General features: G+C 37.3%; 1 protein-coding gene across 2 annotated transcripts in view; it reads left to right on the top strand.

Annotated features, from left to right (window-relative positions):
- Positions 1 to 4,392, top strand: part of LOC117289943 (ubiquitin carboxyl-terminal hydrolase 32-like) — a 75,474-nt gene extending 71,082 nt beyond the window's left edge. For both annotated transcript variants that reach the window (XM_033771149.1, XM_033771148.1), the window contains exons 29-30: positions 52 to 144; positions 1,233 to 4,392. In XM_033771149.1, coding sequence (XP_033627040.1) covers positions 52 to 144; positions 1,233 to 1,400 — 261 coding nt within the window. In that variant the 3' untranslated portion in view covers positions 1,401 to 4,392. The remainder of the gene's footprint in view (positions 1 to 51; positions 145 to 1,232) is intronic.
- The last annotated feature ends 9,722 nt before the right edge of the window (positions 4,393 to 14,114 follow it).

Below are 14,114 nucleotides of genomic sequence, written 5' to 3'. Positions count from 1 at the left end.
TATAAGAGACGATATTATTTCTAATTGAGAATTGTTTGATTGCCTTGACAGTGTCATACTGGTATTCTAGGAGGAGGTCACTATGTGGCTTATGCTGTCAACCCAAATAAAAAATGGTACTGTTTCAACGACAGCAGCGTCAAGGTAAGAAAGAGTCCCGCTCTGCTTCCTCTTCTTATCATTTCTTCTTCTTCTCATGGCTTCTTATATAGCGCTCAGGTCGGTCATGCAGTGACGCTCATGGCGCTCCAACATTATTACCCCTGGTCACTGGGCCTTAAATCATTCCTTAAACTATCTCAGCTCCCTGGGGAGTATACAGCCTTGTGCAATAAATGCGCTACTCGGCTAACTCAATCACAAGAACCATCTCTGTCCTCACAGGTACCCATTTATCCCTGGGTGGAGAGAAGCAATTATAGTGAAGTGTCTTGCTCAGGGACACAAGTGTCACGACCGGGATTCGAACCCACACTCTGCTGAACAGAATCACCAGAGCTTGAATTCGGTGCTCTTTTCCGCTCTAACATTTCTTCCTCAGTGATCAAGTTCACCTTTGAAGCATCCTTGATTTCATTACCAGAAATATGTAGAGTGTCGTGGCTGAGTGGTAAAGAGCATCGAACTCAAGTTCTGATGCTAAGTCACAGGAGTGTGAGTTCGAATCCCGGTCGTGACACTTGTGTCCTTGAGCAAGATACTTTACTATAATTGCTTCACTTCACCATGGGGGATAAATGGGTACCTGCGAGGGTAGAGGTTGATATTGTGAATGAAAAAGACTTCGGAGCGCCACGGTAGTTCGGGGCTGTATACTCCCTGTAGGGAGCTGAGAAAGATAATGTAAAGCGCATTGATACGGTTTATTGTGAAATGCGCTATATAGCAATTTGTTATTATTATTATTATTAAATATATTACAATGATAATAATGACAATGCCATAGTGATTTGTATTTTGACATCACACTTTGCTTCGCATTTAAGGTTGATCCACTTCTTCTTATCAAACTTGTCACATGTTAAGATCAATCTTAGCTCTTTGTGAAATGAAACCTAGGCTTCAGAGAACATGGGTGGCATTTGCCCCCAAGGGTGTACAAAACCCACACCCTAAGGCATGTAACTTGCATCTTTGTATCACATCACATGATTGGTTCTCGACCAATAGAACTTCCCAATTTGTTACCGTGGTAATACAACTGCATTTGTTTAATATATTTGACCCCACAGGAAGTGAAAGAAGAGATCGACATGGATAACGCCTATATGCTGTTCTACGAGCGTAAAGGTCTCGGCTACGCAGACTTCATACCGGACATAATCGGTAAAGAACCGGACACGACGCCTATCGACGACGACATCGAAGCCGACTACAAGAGGTTCTGTGTGATTCAATGACTAATTGAGCGAGGTAGACTGGGCACAGTGGTTGGTTCGTGGTTACTATGGTTATGGATGACGGCGAGGTATGGACTTAACGCATGCAGCGCTGCCATCAAACACCGATAGGTATTCTTTCTCTTTAACATAAAAAAACATTCCTGTACAAAAAGATAAAATGCATGATGTACTTAAACTGTTTCTGATGCTACATTCCTGTTGTGGAGCTTGTCAGACTATCTCGGCCCATTTTCAAGAAATTTTTGTGAAGATGATCAATTGGTTTCAAATGCTGGAATTTCAAAAGAAGTTTTGTTTTATTTTCATACTGGATCAAGAGGGAGTTATTAGGGAGGATTAGCTGCACGTTACGCGAGAAAAAACGTTAACGCGATTGTGAGAAAATGTTGTTGTAAAAATCTCACGTTTTAAGGATACGTGAAGTTACAAGTTTTCACAGCAGGTACGTACTTGCAGACACCATACGTGAGCATTCAATAAGCCCAAAGTGGTGAAGTCACCTAGAAACGACACAATTTCTGATGTTTATGTTTATGTTTTTGCTCGCATAATGTGCAGCTAAACCTCCCTATTATTTCTCGACATGAACTGGGCATAGAACCTGGGCCCAATTGGATAGAGCACAATAGTAACTAAGCAAGAAACTAATTTCTGCTTACAAGAATAAGGTTACCGGCTAAAGTACCATGTCACATGTACCTTTTTGTGTCAGCAGCTGTTTGAATTCAGGGCATGCGTCTGTGCTTGGTTGCAAGGAAACTTTTGACAACTACAAACTTTACTTGAAATTTACTTAACTTCATGAACGTTGCTCTGCAAACTTTATGGTCTGTTTTTTATTATTGTTTTGGCAAGTGGACTATCTGAGGGTTTGTCACTGAATGATAGCAGTGTAATTTCATTATTTTAATGCATTACATTTCTGTTAGTTCTGCCTAGCCTGTAAGGGGAAAACAAATCACTTTTAACCCCAAATTTATTACATCTTAAGTTACTTTTGATTGGGTTAGTGATACTTGGTCAAAGTTCATGAAGTTGCTAAGCACATTAACTTATGCTTAGCAGAAAACGATTACCAGTCGGTCATAATTATACATAGAGCTCATGTATGAATGATCCCCCAGCAAATGTTTTTTGCTTATCAAAAACGAAACTATTCAGCAGCAATGTTTTTTAAACGCTCTTTGAAACTTGCCTCTTTGGTGTCTTTTTTCTTGTTTGTCGTACTGATCATAGTTTAGAAGGAAAACAAATCTGCAGATTATAAGTAACTCTATTATTGTCTTTGCTTGTTTCGCTTACTCAAGTGCTATTTTAAAAAGTCTTTCATTTCAAACAAAATCTAACAACAAACCAGATGGATTCTACGAAAGTTTAAAAATGGTAACCATGAATTATAAAATCACTGTGAACGCTTGGTTTGTCTCGCGGTAACCGTAGCAATGTTTGTAAATAATACATCAAGTATAAATCGAGTGTACAGCTCTAGATGTTATATTATTATTTTGTTGTTTGCTTTTAAATGAATTTGTATTACTGAATGTCAATGAGCCCCACAGATCACTGCAAGTTTTTACTGAGATTGCAAATTGTCTTCCTTCAAGGATGATGAAAACAGTTCTGAGACTGTCACAATTTTCACAATATTAGTTCACGCTGATAGGAGAAAACGTACTGAAGCTTGACTTTAACACAGGGCCTCTGGACATGCTGGAAGACCAAGATTCGACACTGTGTGCCTTCAGGACCAATTTCATGGATCTGCTTACCGCCAAATTCTGTCTTACCATCATCAGTGTCCGCTTACTGCGCAAGCACCAAGTTTCTGTGCTAGCTATGAAGCAAAGAATGCCTAGTACATGTAACAGGGAGTACTCTCACGCACTTAAGCAAAAATTCCCTGCTAACCCGTGAAATACACTTGACGTTAGCACGGAATTCCCTGCTTCCGTATGCGTTGATTATTTGCTTACAGAAAACAGAACCATGGAATTCCCTGCTTCCGTATGCGTTGATTCTTTGCTTACAGAAAACAGAACCATGAAATTGGGTCCAGGTGTCCAGAAGTTAATTTCACAAAGAGCTAAGCTTCATCTTAAAATGTGTCTCAATCTTAATTGCTGGAAAAGTGTGATGTCACAACACAAATTACTATGGCAGTATTGACAGCTCATCTTAAGATAAATCTTTGTGCTTTGTGAAATCCAGTCCTGGCCCAAGCTGGAGAGCACAAACCATTTACAAAGCACAGACATATTCTGCTTAGCAAAAATGGATTACCAGCTACAATGTTGTGTAATGTACATTGTTTGTGACTGGTCCCCTGCAAATTTGCACTTAGCAAATATAGTAATGCTGCAATGTTGAGCAGCTGGCATGAAAGTTTTCCAAAAATTGAAGACCTGGTGCAGTGACCTTTGCTTTTCTTTCACATAAAGGCTGGAATTCGACCGGGAAAACCCTCTTTAGACTTTTTGTGTGGATTTGTAGTGATTGATACACGTGCATACAGAGAGAATTAACAACTTGGAATTTCCCAGTACGTAGCTCTTGTATTATAACTCAGCGGGCCAAGGTTCAAATCCTGCTTCAGTACAATTTTAGCTTAGGTTCCACAATTAGATAAATAGAAATTACCAATAAGCACCCACTTCACCTACTCTGTATTTCGTTTGTATATTATTTGATATATATTTTTTATTTTATATGAAAAAGAAATTGCTGCTTTTATTCAGTGTAAAGAAAGGTACTATAAAGTGTGCATTTTTTTGTTATTATCAAATATGTTTTTATTATCTGCTGTTGATTTACTATGATTTGGTTTGAATTGAAAAATTGTAATCTTAGTTTAAAGCTTCTTCTTGTCAAATGGATGTCATTCAATTTTGACAAAATTTGCACTGGAAGGGTATAACATTCTCTGGCATTTCACGGCATTCTTATTTGAAGTTGTAATTTTTGTTTCCAATTTGAGTTGGTTTGTACACGACCTCTTGTAAAACAAACACAGATATTGTAGATGATTAACATACCCTTAAAGGCAGTGGACACTATTGGTAATTACTCAAAATAATTATTAGCATAAAACCTTTCTTGGTGACGAGTAATGGGGAGAGGTCGATAGTATAAAACATTGTGAGAAACGGCTCCCTCTGAAGTGGCATAGTTTTCGAGAAAGAAGTAATTTTCCACGAATTTGATTTCGAGACCTCAGATTTAGAAATTGAGGTCTCGAAATCAACCATCTAAACGCACACAACTTTGTGTGACAAGGGTGTTTTCTTCTTTCATTATTATCTCGCAACTTTGATGATCGATTGAGCTCAAATTTTCACAGGTTTGTTATTTTATGCATGTGTTGAGATACACCAACTGTGAAGGCTAGTCTTTGACAACTACCAATAGTGTCCAGTGTCTTTAACATAAGTAAACATTACCAACTGTAAAACAAACACAAATATTGTAGATGATCAACATGCCCTTAAAGGCACTGGACACATTTGGTAAATGTCAAAGACCAGTATTCTCACAATTGGTGTATCCCAACTTATGCATAAAATAACAAACCTGTGAATATTTTGGGTCAATTGGTCATTAAAGGAAAATAATGAAAGAAAAAAACAGCCTTGTTTGCACACATTTGTGTGCTTTAAGATGCGAAGAAATAACCTTTCTAAAAAAGTACATAACCACACAGGGAGCCAAGTAAGTTTATATGCTAATATATATCTTGAGCAATTACCATACTTGTCCAGTCCCTTTAAAAGCTGGGTATGGTTGTTTGGTTTTAATGTCATGGGGACATGCCACACCTTACACAGATGTAGTGTGGGGCTCTTATTGCTTGAGTTTCGTACCGACATAAACTGAAGCATATGTGATGACATTCTATGATGAACTTTCCACACTGGTTCTGAGTGAATAACCAAGTTCAATAACCACAATAACACATGTCAGACAATATGACCTGCACATCAAGATTTATATTTGGAGAAGTCAAGCACTTAATAATAATAATAATGGACCATTCTTGTATAGCGCATATCACAATCACAGAGAAGTCTCTATGCACCTTGAGATGAAAAAAAAGAGTATGTGCAAACTATCTATTATCAATGTAAAATGACATCCATGGTCAACTATTGAAATGATCAGTTGGTTTTTGGGGGTATATTATATGAATTCATATAAGGAGCTACTATGTAAGAGTTTGTTGTATGAATCGTAAACATTGCATTGGAAGTAACAAGTGTAAACAAAGTAATAAGTAATACGTACAATCTAACAAATACACAGATGTGGTGATTTTGCTTTAGTTTATGCAGATTTGGTTGTACATTTGCTTGAAACTATAGAGCAATTCATGCACAGCTCAAGAGATTCACTAATCATGCACGTCTCTGTCTCACTTTTCAAACTCTTGTAAACAGGTATTGATCAACGAGTTCACTTCATGTTATGGAACAAATTTGCAATCTTAACTCCCTCAGTGTTTGAACAAACCGTTTGATATTGTGCACCCCAGCAAGGATTGAAAACTTTGAAAGAATTTTTTCATCTGAATTTAAATCTACAACAGTCTTGTTTTGGGGGGGAAATCACAACTGCACAAAAAGACTAGCTTCAACTGGAACCCATTTTTATCAACAATGTTAACCTTAGGAATAAATTATAAATAAATAGTAAACTTGCTGATACAACCATTTGTAAATCTCTTTTGTGGGAGTGTTGGCTCTTAAAAGAGCCGTTGTGGTATTGACTTTTCGAACAGTATACTCGGCTCGTCTTAACCTTTACGAAACCTGTGGGACCACAAGTAGCTTACACAAAATAATGTCTAGAGTGCACGCAAACACCCGCAAGATTTGACCTCATCTATTGACCCATTTCACCTGACGTCGTCGTCAGAAAAATCTTTAATGCGCCATACTGGTGGGCAATTTCACTGTGCGTTTATATATATAACTCTATGCTGTGCGTTATGCAGTGAAGTGTACATTTTAGGCGACGCGGTGTTAATACACGTAAGCCTAACTGCCCACCAACATGGTGAGCGTGGCATCAGTCGCTGCGTGTGACGCGTGTGCAAGGGGTCAATACACAGAAAGAGGTCATAAAGAAGTAAATTTTGAATTGAAAATTTTGAATGTTTCCCATGTTGACAAGCTTATTATATTTGTAAGACAAAACAGAGTTTCTGTTTCATTTTTGCTGACAAAAAAAATTGTACAAAAATCGACAATATGTTTGGGCGTATTGTGATTATTTTCAATAATAAATTGTTTCTATTCTCAACTCTTAAATTTACAGAAATGGGACGCATTTCTGTCGGGTATTAGTTTTTACAACTAATACATTTTAAGAGCATCGGTCATTTGTTGTTTCTGTGATGTGTATTTTGAAGTATATTGGTCATAAAAATTCAGCAAGTGTTTTGAATATTTTTTTTACAAGGAATCAAAATGATTATAATATATTTATGTATAATGTAATAAATTAAAGTTGTGATACTTGTGAAATATGTAAAACATTGTAAGAGAATATTATACAAATAATTGTGAATGTTTATGCGTGCAAATGGTGAGAATATTTTAAGGAGTTGAAAGATGGAATATTCCATTCAATCAATGAAATTAATCTGATTTGAATGGAAAATTTAATCTTGCATGATTGAAAATATATTATCTCCATTGCCAAATGCAGTTTTCTGTTTTTTATATAACATCCAAGTAGATCGTTGTCGTTTGGAGGAGAAAAAAAAAGTAACGGCAAAATTGTACGAGATTGTGTTCTACCATCCACTATGAGAGATGTTTACTTTTGTGTATTAAAGGCAGTGGACGTTATTGGTAATTACTCAAAATAATTATTAGCATAAAACCTTACTTGGTAACGAGTAATGTGGAGAGGTTGATAGTATAAAACATTGTGAGAAACGGCTCCCTCTGAAGTGAAGTAGTTTTTGAGAAAGAAGTATATTTCCACTAATTTGATTTTGAGACCTCAGATTTAGAATTTGAGGTCTTGAAATCAAGCATCTGAAAGCACACAACTTCCTGTGACTAGGGTGTTTTTTTCTTTTATAGTTATCTCTCAACTTCAACGACCGATTGAGCTTAAATTTTCACAGGTTTGTTATTTTATGCATATGTTGAGACACACCAAGTGAGAAGACTGGTCTTTGACAATTACCAATAGTCTCCAGTGTCTTTAAACATGTAGATGCCCTTGACGTGGTCTAATGCGCAATAGTTAAAAAGGACATTGCAGGAATGCTCCATTGAAGAAAGTGGGTAAAAACATACATCCTTTTCCTCTAGCAACTCACACCTGGTATCTCTATGTAATTCCTTTTCCAAGCAGTTGACTTAATTGGATCATGCACAAACCAGTATTGCTGCTGAATTTCCCAGGCAAGTTACTGCTCATCCTATTAGTTTAATAACCCAATTCAATGTAAACACACCCGCTCATTGAAAAGGATGTATACTTTACATTTTTTGTGGCCATATTCAGAAATGGGGCTTTCCTATATTAATGGATGGAATGAAAATGCATAGAGAATAGTACCAAAATGGACAGTCTATGACTCTGAGGGCGCCATGTAATGGTATGAATAATGAATGCCACATGACCAACAATCCTCCAATCAAATGACAAGGATCTATTGTTTGTAGATGTAATGTAAAATCCTCTATTGTAAGAATGCTGATTGGAGACTGATTGACCAATGTCGTGTCTGAAATCAACCATTACGAACAACATTTTGAATATAATTATGTTCAGAGCAGTTTGAAAGCATCACGTCATGTCCAAAAAAAATAGTTCCAAGCACTTTTATTTTGCAAAATAAAATTTAAACTTGTATAGAGCTTTTATCCTGCAATGTGAACATTGTTACCCCACTCACTGGGACGATTATTTTGTTCCTTCAACCTTCTCAGCTTCTTGCTCAAGGACACGAGTGCTATAACCGGGATTCAAACCTAAACCCCGATTGACTCGGCCACCAGAGCTTGAGTCAAGTCTCCGAGACTGATCGGCCTTAAGCGATACACACAAAATTAATGACTGAAAGTGCAATTAAAGTATAATTGTGAAATAGACACCTGAAAGCTGTAAATTACCGAGCAAAAATATGGATGAAACGTCTCCTACTTTCAGACATTTGTCTCTAATGAATGATTTCAGACAACAACAAAAAACAGTTCATTGTCTTCTGTGTAAAAGGGCAACGTAACTGCGGACAATGTACAGCAGTGTATGTGATATAATGTACATAGTGTAGTGAGTTGAATACATACATGTGCATCCAATAGACCGTATGAAAGTCGCCATCTTGTAGGTCAAACCGCATGCGCGTCTACACGCGTACATCAAAGAAACACGCAGCACGCATCAGTTTGATTTCTACGGCATAAGCAAGCACACGCACACACTCACAGACGCCATCTTGTAGGGCAGATATTTGAACGGTGACGTCATATTCAATACGGTCTATACTGTACAAATTAGGACTGTTGTGAAGTGTACACCCATTTGCAAGAAATTGTTCTGTATCAAATAATCAGAGAGTTCTTCTTTGTTTTTAGGGTCAGTGGGATTAGGAATTAAGTTAGTATTTTATACCCCTCTGCTCCCAATGCATCCACAGACCTTTCTCATGGGTAGCCATCTTGTTTCTTTCATGACAAGTAATGTAACTCAAATTGAGACTGTAAGTGGCAAAGTAACCTGGCTCCTATTGGTTTGATCATGACGCAGCCTTTAATATCGTAAAAGAAAACAAACATACCTGTACCCCGAACAAGCAAATGTTTTCTCCGAGTCTGAAGTGTATCATCCATATGAATATGTACTTGTATTAAGGCCAAATGAGGTGGGGGTTGTATCTTAACCAGAAATGTCCCTCTCTAAACCTATGCATTATTTTATACCGCTATGTTGAAAGTTGTGCTTTTTGTAGGTTTCTAAATGTCCTTTTGCCTCTCTTAATATTCATGAATGACGTCACAAATCTCACCCAAATGAGGCCCTCGGTGTACGTCACGCCAACACCAGTACCAGCGACTCGATCCTAGTTGCAGTGGTTGCGCTGATGGTCTTGTTTTGGGTTAGAATGGTGATGTCATGCATAAATATTATGAGAGGCGTATTGCCCAAAAACTTGACAATGTTAAAAATATATAGTCTACATATTTTGTAAACGGAGTAAGGATTTGACCATCAATTAATGTAAAAAAAAAGAAATTAAAAAAAAAGGAATTTCATGTCTTATTGATCATTTAGTGGAAGCAATAACTGGTCAAACCTGAACATTATAGGCACTGGACACTATTGGTAATTAATCAAAATAGATTTTAGCATAAAAACTTACTTGGTAACAATTCAATTCAATAATTTACTTGTCCATTAAAAAGATAAAAATGGAAAATTTACATGTCGAAACATTGACAAAAAGCTTTAAAACAGAACACTACAAAAAAAACGAGCAATGGAGAGCCGTTGATAGTATACAACATTTTATGAAACATCTTTTAAGGCATCTAAAAGCACACAAATATAAGGCTGTTTTTTCAGTCATTATTTTCTTGCAACTTTGATAACCAAAGTGTTAATCTTTCATGACAAAAGCATTTCATCCCTGCCATGTGAACCTCTAAAAATATGTGACGTTTCAAGAATAACAGATAAAAACAATAATGGTATGCAAATAAAAAAGTAATGTGTGAACATACATTTTGAAACTGTTGAATTATGTGCAATTTGTAAGTAGATCCTTGTTGTAAAGCTAGAAGTACTTCTCAAAACAGAAGGTTGTTAAGTCAAACACCGAGGGGCGTATCTGATAACTTAAAATTAAGCATAAACAAAGTTGTTTTACTTATCTTTCGAAATTTAATGCCAGATTTCCCGAACATAAAGGGAAATTGATAATGAAGTTTATGGGTGAGTAGTAGGTTGTAGTCCCAGAATATGTATTTTCAGTCTTAAAGGCGTGTCACGAAAGGCTTTTTTTTACAGGCAACTTGGAGGCAACCACTTGCATTGTTATGCACAAGGAACACTTTGGAAGCCCAAGAGACATTCGATTAGCTGTAACTCACTATCCCAAAGAAAATAATGAGAAAACTAAAACTTGAATGAATTTTCTTATTGGAGATTGCCCGGAACTGGTTTCCCTGAACTGGTTTCCCGGAACTTGTTGCCTGTAATTTGCCTCAGTGACATAGACCTTATGCAAATACTTGGTAAACGTGCATTAGGCTTTGAATGAGGTGCACGCTGATCTAACTAGTGATCAAGTTTGATTTCTAGCTTGACCAGCATGCACCTCATTCAACAGTTAGTGCTTGCGCACTGGGTATTTGCGCATAAGGCCTATGGCCTTTAAGGTTGTGTCTGACCTAATGGCTTTGTCAGGAGATTTAGCTGGAAGTCCTGTTCTTCAACAATGTTGCTGTATCCAAAAGCCATAGTCATAACTGACCACTTGATTTGATTTCAGCCTATAAAAAGGTTGTTGCTGTGAGCCACAAGCCACAGCCGGAAAAATAACTAAATAGCAACAAGGCCTCTTAGTCTTGTTATGTATTGTGAGTATGCCATTAGGGTAACCTAAAATCTTGACCCCTGTGACCTTTGACACCCTTGACCTCAATGTGCAAGTCTGACCACCCGTGTTATCTTCTGTTATTTACAAATTGTAAAATATGGCTTAAAAGGCACAGACTATAGAAGACTATAGTGACACTTGTAATGTAATTTTGTATATAAAAAAATTGAGAAACCTTTTACCGTTACGCTGATCTGTATGTTTTACTGAATTAAACAAAAAAATGCACTGTGTTTTGTAGAATGTTCTTGTAAACAAATTTAAATATGACATGACTATTGTATTGAGCATCACTGTTTGTATAAGGAAATGTACAAATTATCAAAAAAGACTGTAATTTTTTTGAATAAAAAGTAATCCATTTATTGGAAAATATTCCGTTTTCTCTGCTTGGAAGAGTTGTTTTATTCAGAGTCTGTATTGGAAACAACAAAGCAAATTAAATAAATCTTATGAATTCAACAATTTTTCAATTTGTTTTAAAATTTGTTTACTGTACAATACAGTTGTATACAGGGGTAGGAGTTGCCGACAACAGGGTAGGAGTTGCCGACAACAGGGTAGGAGTTGCCGACAACAGGGTAGGAGTTGCCGACAACAGGGTAGGAGTTGCCGACAACAGGGTAGGAGTTGCCGACAACAGGGTAGGAGTTGCCGACAACAGGGTAGGAGTTGCCGACAACAGGGTAGGAGTTGCCGACAACAGGGTAGGAGTTGCCGACAACAGGGTAGGAGTTGCCGACAACAGGGTAGGAGTTGCCGACAACAGGGTAGGAGTTGCCGACAACAGGGTAGGAGTTGCCGACAACAGGGTAGGAGTTGCCGACAACAGGGTAGGAGTTGCCGACAACAGGGTAGGAGTTGCCGACAACAGGGTAGGAGTTGCCGACAACAGGGTAGGAGTTGCCGACAACAGGGTAGGAGTTGCCGACAACAGGGTAGGAGTTGCCGACAACAGGGTAGGAGTTGCCGACAACAGGAAAGACTGAAACTGGGATTGGACATGATGGCATTGCAACCTTTTGATAATCCCTGGAGTTATAGATTTCAAGGAGCTTCTGTGAACAGTATTCTCAGTGCTAGAGAATTCGATCCAGAAGACGATCAGAGCATACTGATCGAAACGTCGAGTTGAAACCAATGGTTCTTTTTAGAACCACCCCAACTCATTAGAGATAGTCATTACATGGTGTTACCGCAAACTATTCCTTATTGGATCAAAGAGCCCTACTTATTTTATTTTGAGAATGATACAGATTTTGTTTTAACCAAGCAGACTTCAAAAGTTTGAATTCAGATAAAAGTCTCAAATTTCTGACCCCAATATTATGAACAACTAACACAGATATCCATAATTTTGTAACAATTTTCCCAGAGTTTTGCTAAGCAGAATAGTTTACCACTTTCTCTGCAAAATCTTGCTTAGATCATGAATTGTGTTGATCTATTTATTCTCGCATTGGAATGATAGAAAATCCACATTTGACCATCCCTTGGAGTTGTAGCTTTCAAGGAGTTTTAGGAACATTATCCTCAGTGCTATATAAGTGGCTCAAAGAGCCTGACTTTTCTTATTTAGAGAATGATACAGATTTTGTTTTAACCAACCAGACTTAAAGGCAGTGGACACTATTGGTAATTACTCAAAATAATTATTAGCACAAAACCTTACTTGGTGACAAGTAATGGGGAGAGGTTGGTAGTATAAGACATTGTGAGAAACGGCTTCTTCTGAAGTGACATAGTTTTCGAGAAAGAAGTAATTTTCCATGAATTTGATTTCGAGACCTCATATTTAGAATTTGAGGTCTCGAAATCAATCATCTAGAAGCACACATTTTTGTGTGACAAGGTTGTTTTTTTCTTATACAATTATCTCGCAACTTCGACGACCAATTGAGCTCAAATTTTCACAGGTTTGTTATTTTATGCATATGTTGAGATACACCAAGTGAGAAGACTGGTCTTTGACAATTACCAATAGTGTCCAGTGTCTTTAAAAAGTCTGAATTCAGATAGAAGTCTGAAATTTCTGACCCCCTATATTACAAACAATTAGCAAGGATATCCATAATTTGTTAATAATTTTCCTGCAGTAATGCATCAAGACCCAAGGTAGATATCGTCGTGTGCCCGGCAAAAGGGCGTAACGCCTTACGCCCTTTTGCCGGGAACATAAAGTAGTTCGTCCCAGTAACAAAAGGACGTAAGCAACAAAATGGCTCCTGACATGAAAAATATGTCATTTTTGTTTGTTCTTTTGCTAGAATTACCCTGAAGACATGTTTCCCCATTCCCCATGCAGAATTTAACCTTTCTAGAATGACTTTTGCATGGCAACAAATTTACCAAACTTTCCCGCTCATAATTCTTGAAACACAAATTTTAACATAAATTGCTTACGTCCTTCTGCCGGGAACTTTCCCTTACGTCCTTTTGCCGGGCACACGACGATATGCAGGCAGACTTGAATATCGGGACGTCCAAAATATAGCATTTTTTGTTTGCCAAGCAGACTTTGAAAAATCCGAATTCAGGTGAAAGTCTGACATTTCTGACCCCTGGTATTACAAATAACTAGCCAAGATTTCCATAACTTTCCTGTAGTAATGCATTAAAACCCTATATATGTAGCTAAACAGGAAGATTTGCTGAGCCAATAAAGTTTTACTTATGGTAGAATTTTATGTCCTTGTATAACTGTGTTACTTTAAAAAATTAAAAATTTTATTCCAAATTTAATTAACTTTCAAACAACAAGCAACAATTTCCACATTAATAACTTTCCTGCTGTAATGCATCGAAACTGAAGTTGCTGAGCCCAGAAATGTTTGCTTAGCAAAACAGTCACCAGCCAAAATTGCCATTTGAAGTGCATCCCTGGTGACACTTTCCCTGTTGCATCTTGCTTAGCTCATCAAATTTGTACGTATTTTCTCTATTAATTTAAACTTAGCACAAATCCTGTTACCCATTTAATTTAAAATTTGTTTATCCTACATGCCACAAGCAACAGCTTCAAAAAGAATAGTTCACCAGCCATATGAAGTGCATCCCTTGTGACAGTTTCCCTGCCAACTTAGCTCATGTATCTT

This window comes from Asterias rubens, chromosome 5 (genome assembly GCF_902459465.1).
Source record: "Asterias rubens chromosome 5, eAstRub1.3, whole genome shotgun sequence".
Taxonomy (NCBI): domain Eukaryota; kingdom Metazoa; phylum Echinodermata; class Asteroidea; order Forcipulatida; family Asteriidae; genus Asterias; species Asterias rubens.
This window is presented reverse-complemented; position numbering and strand designations above follow the sequence as displayed.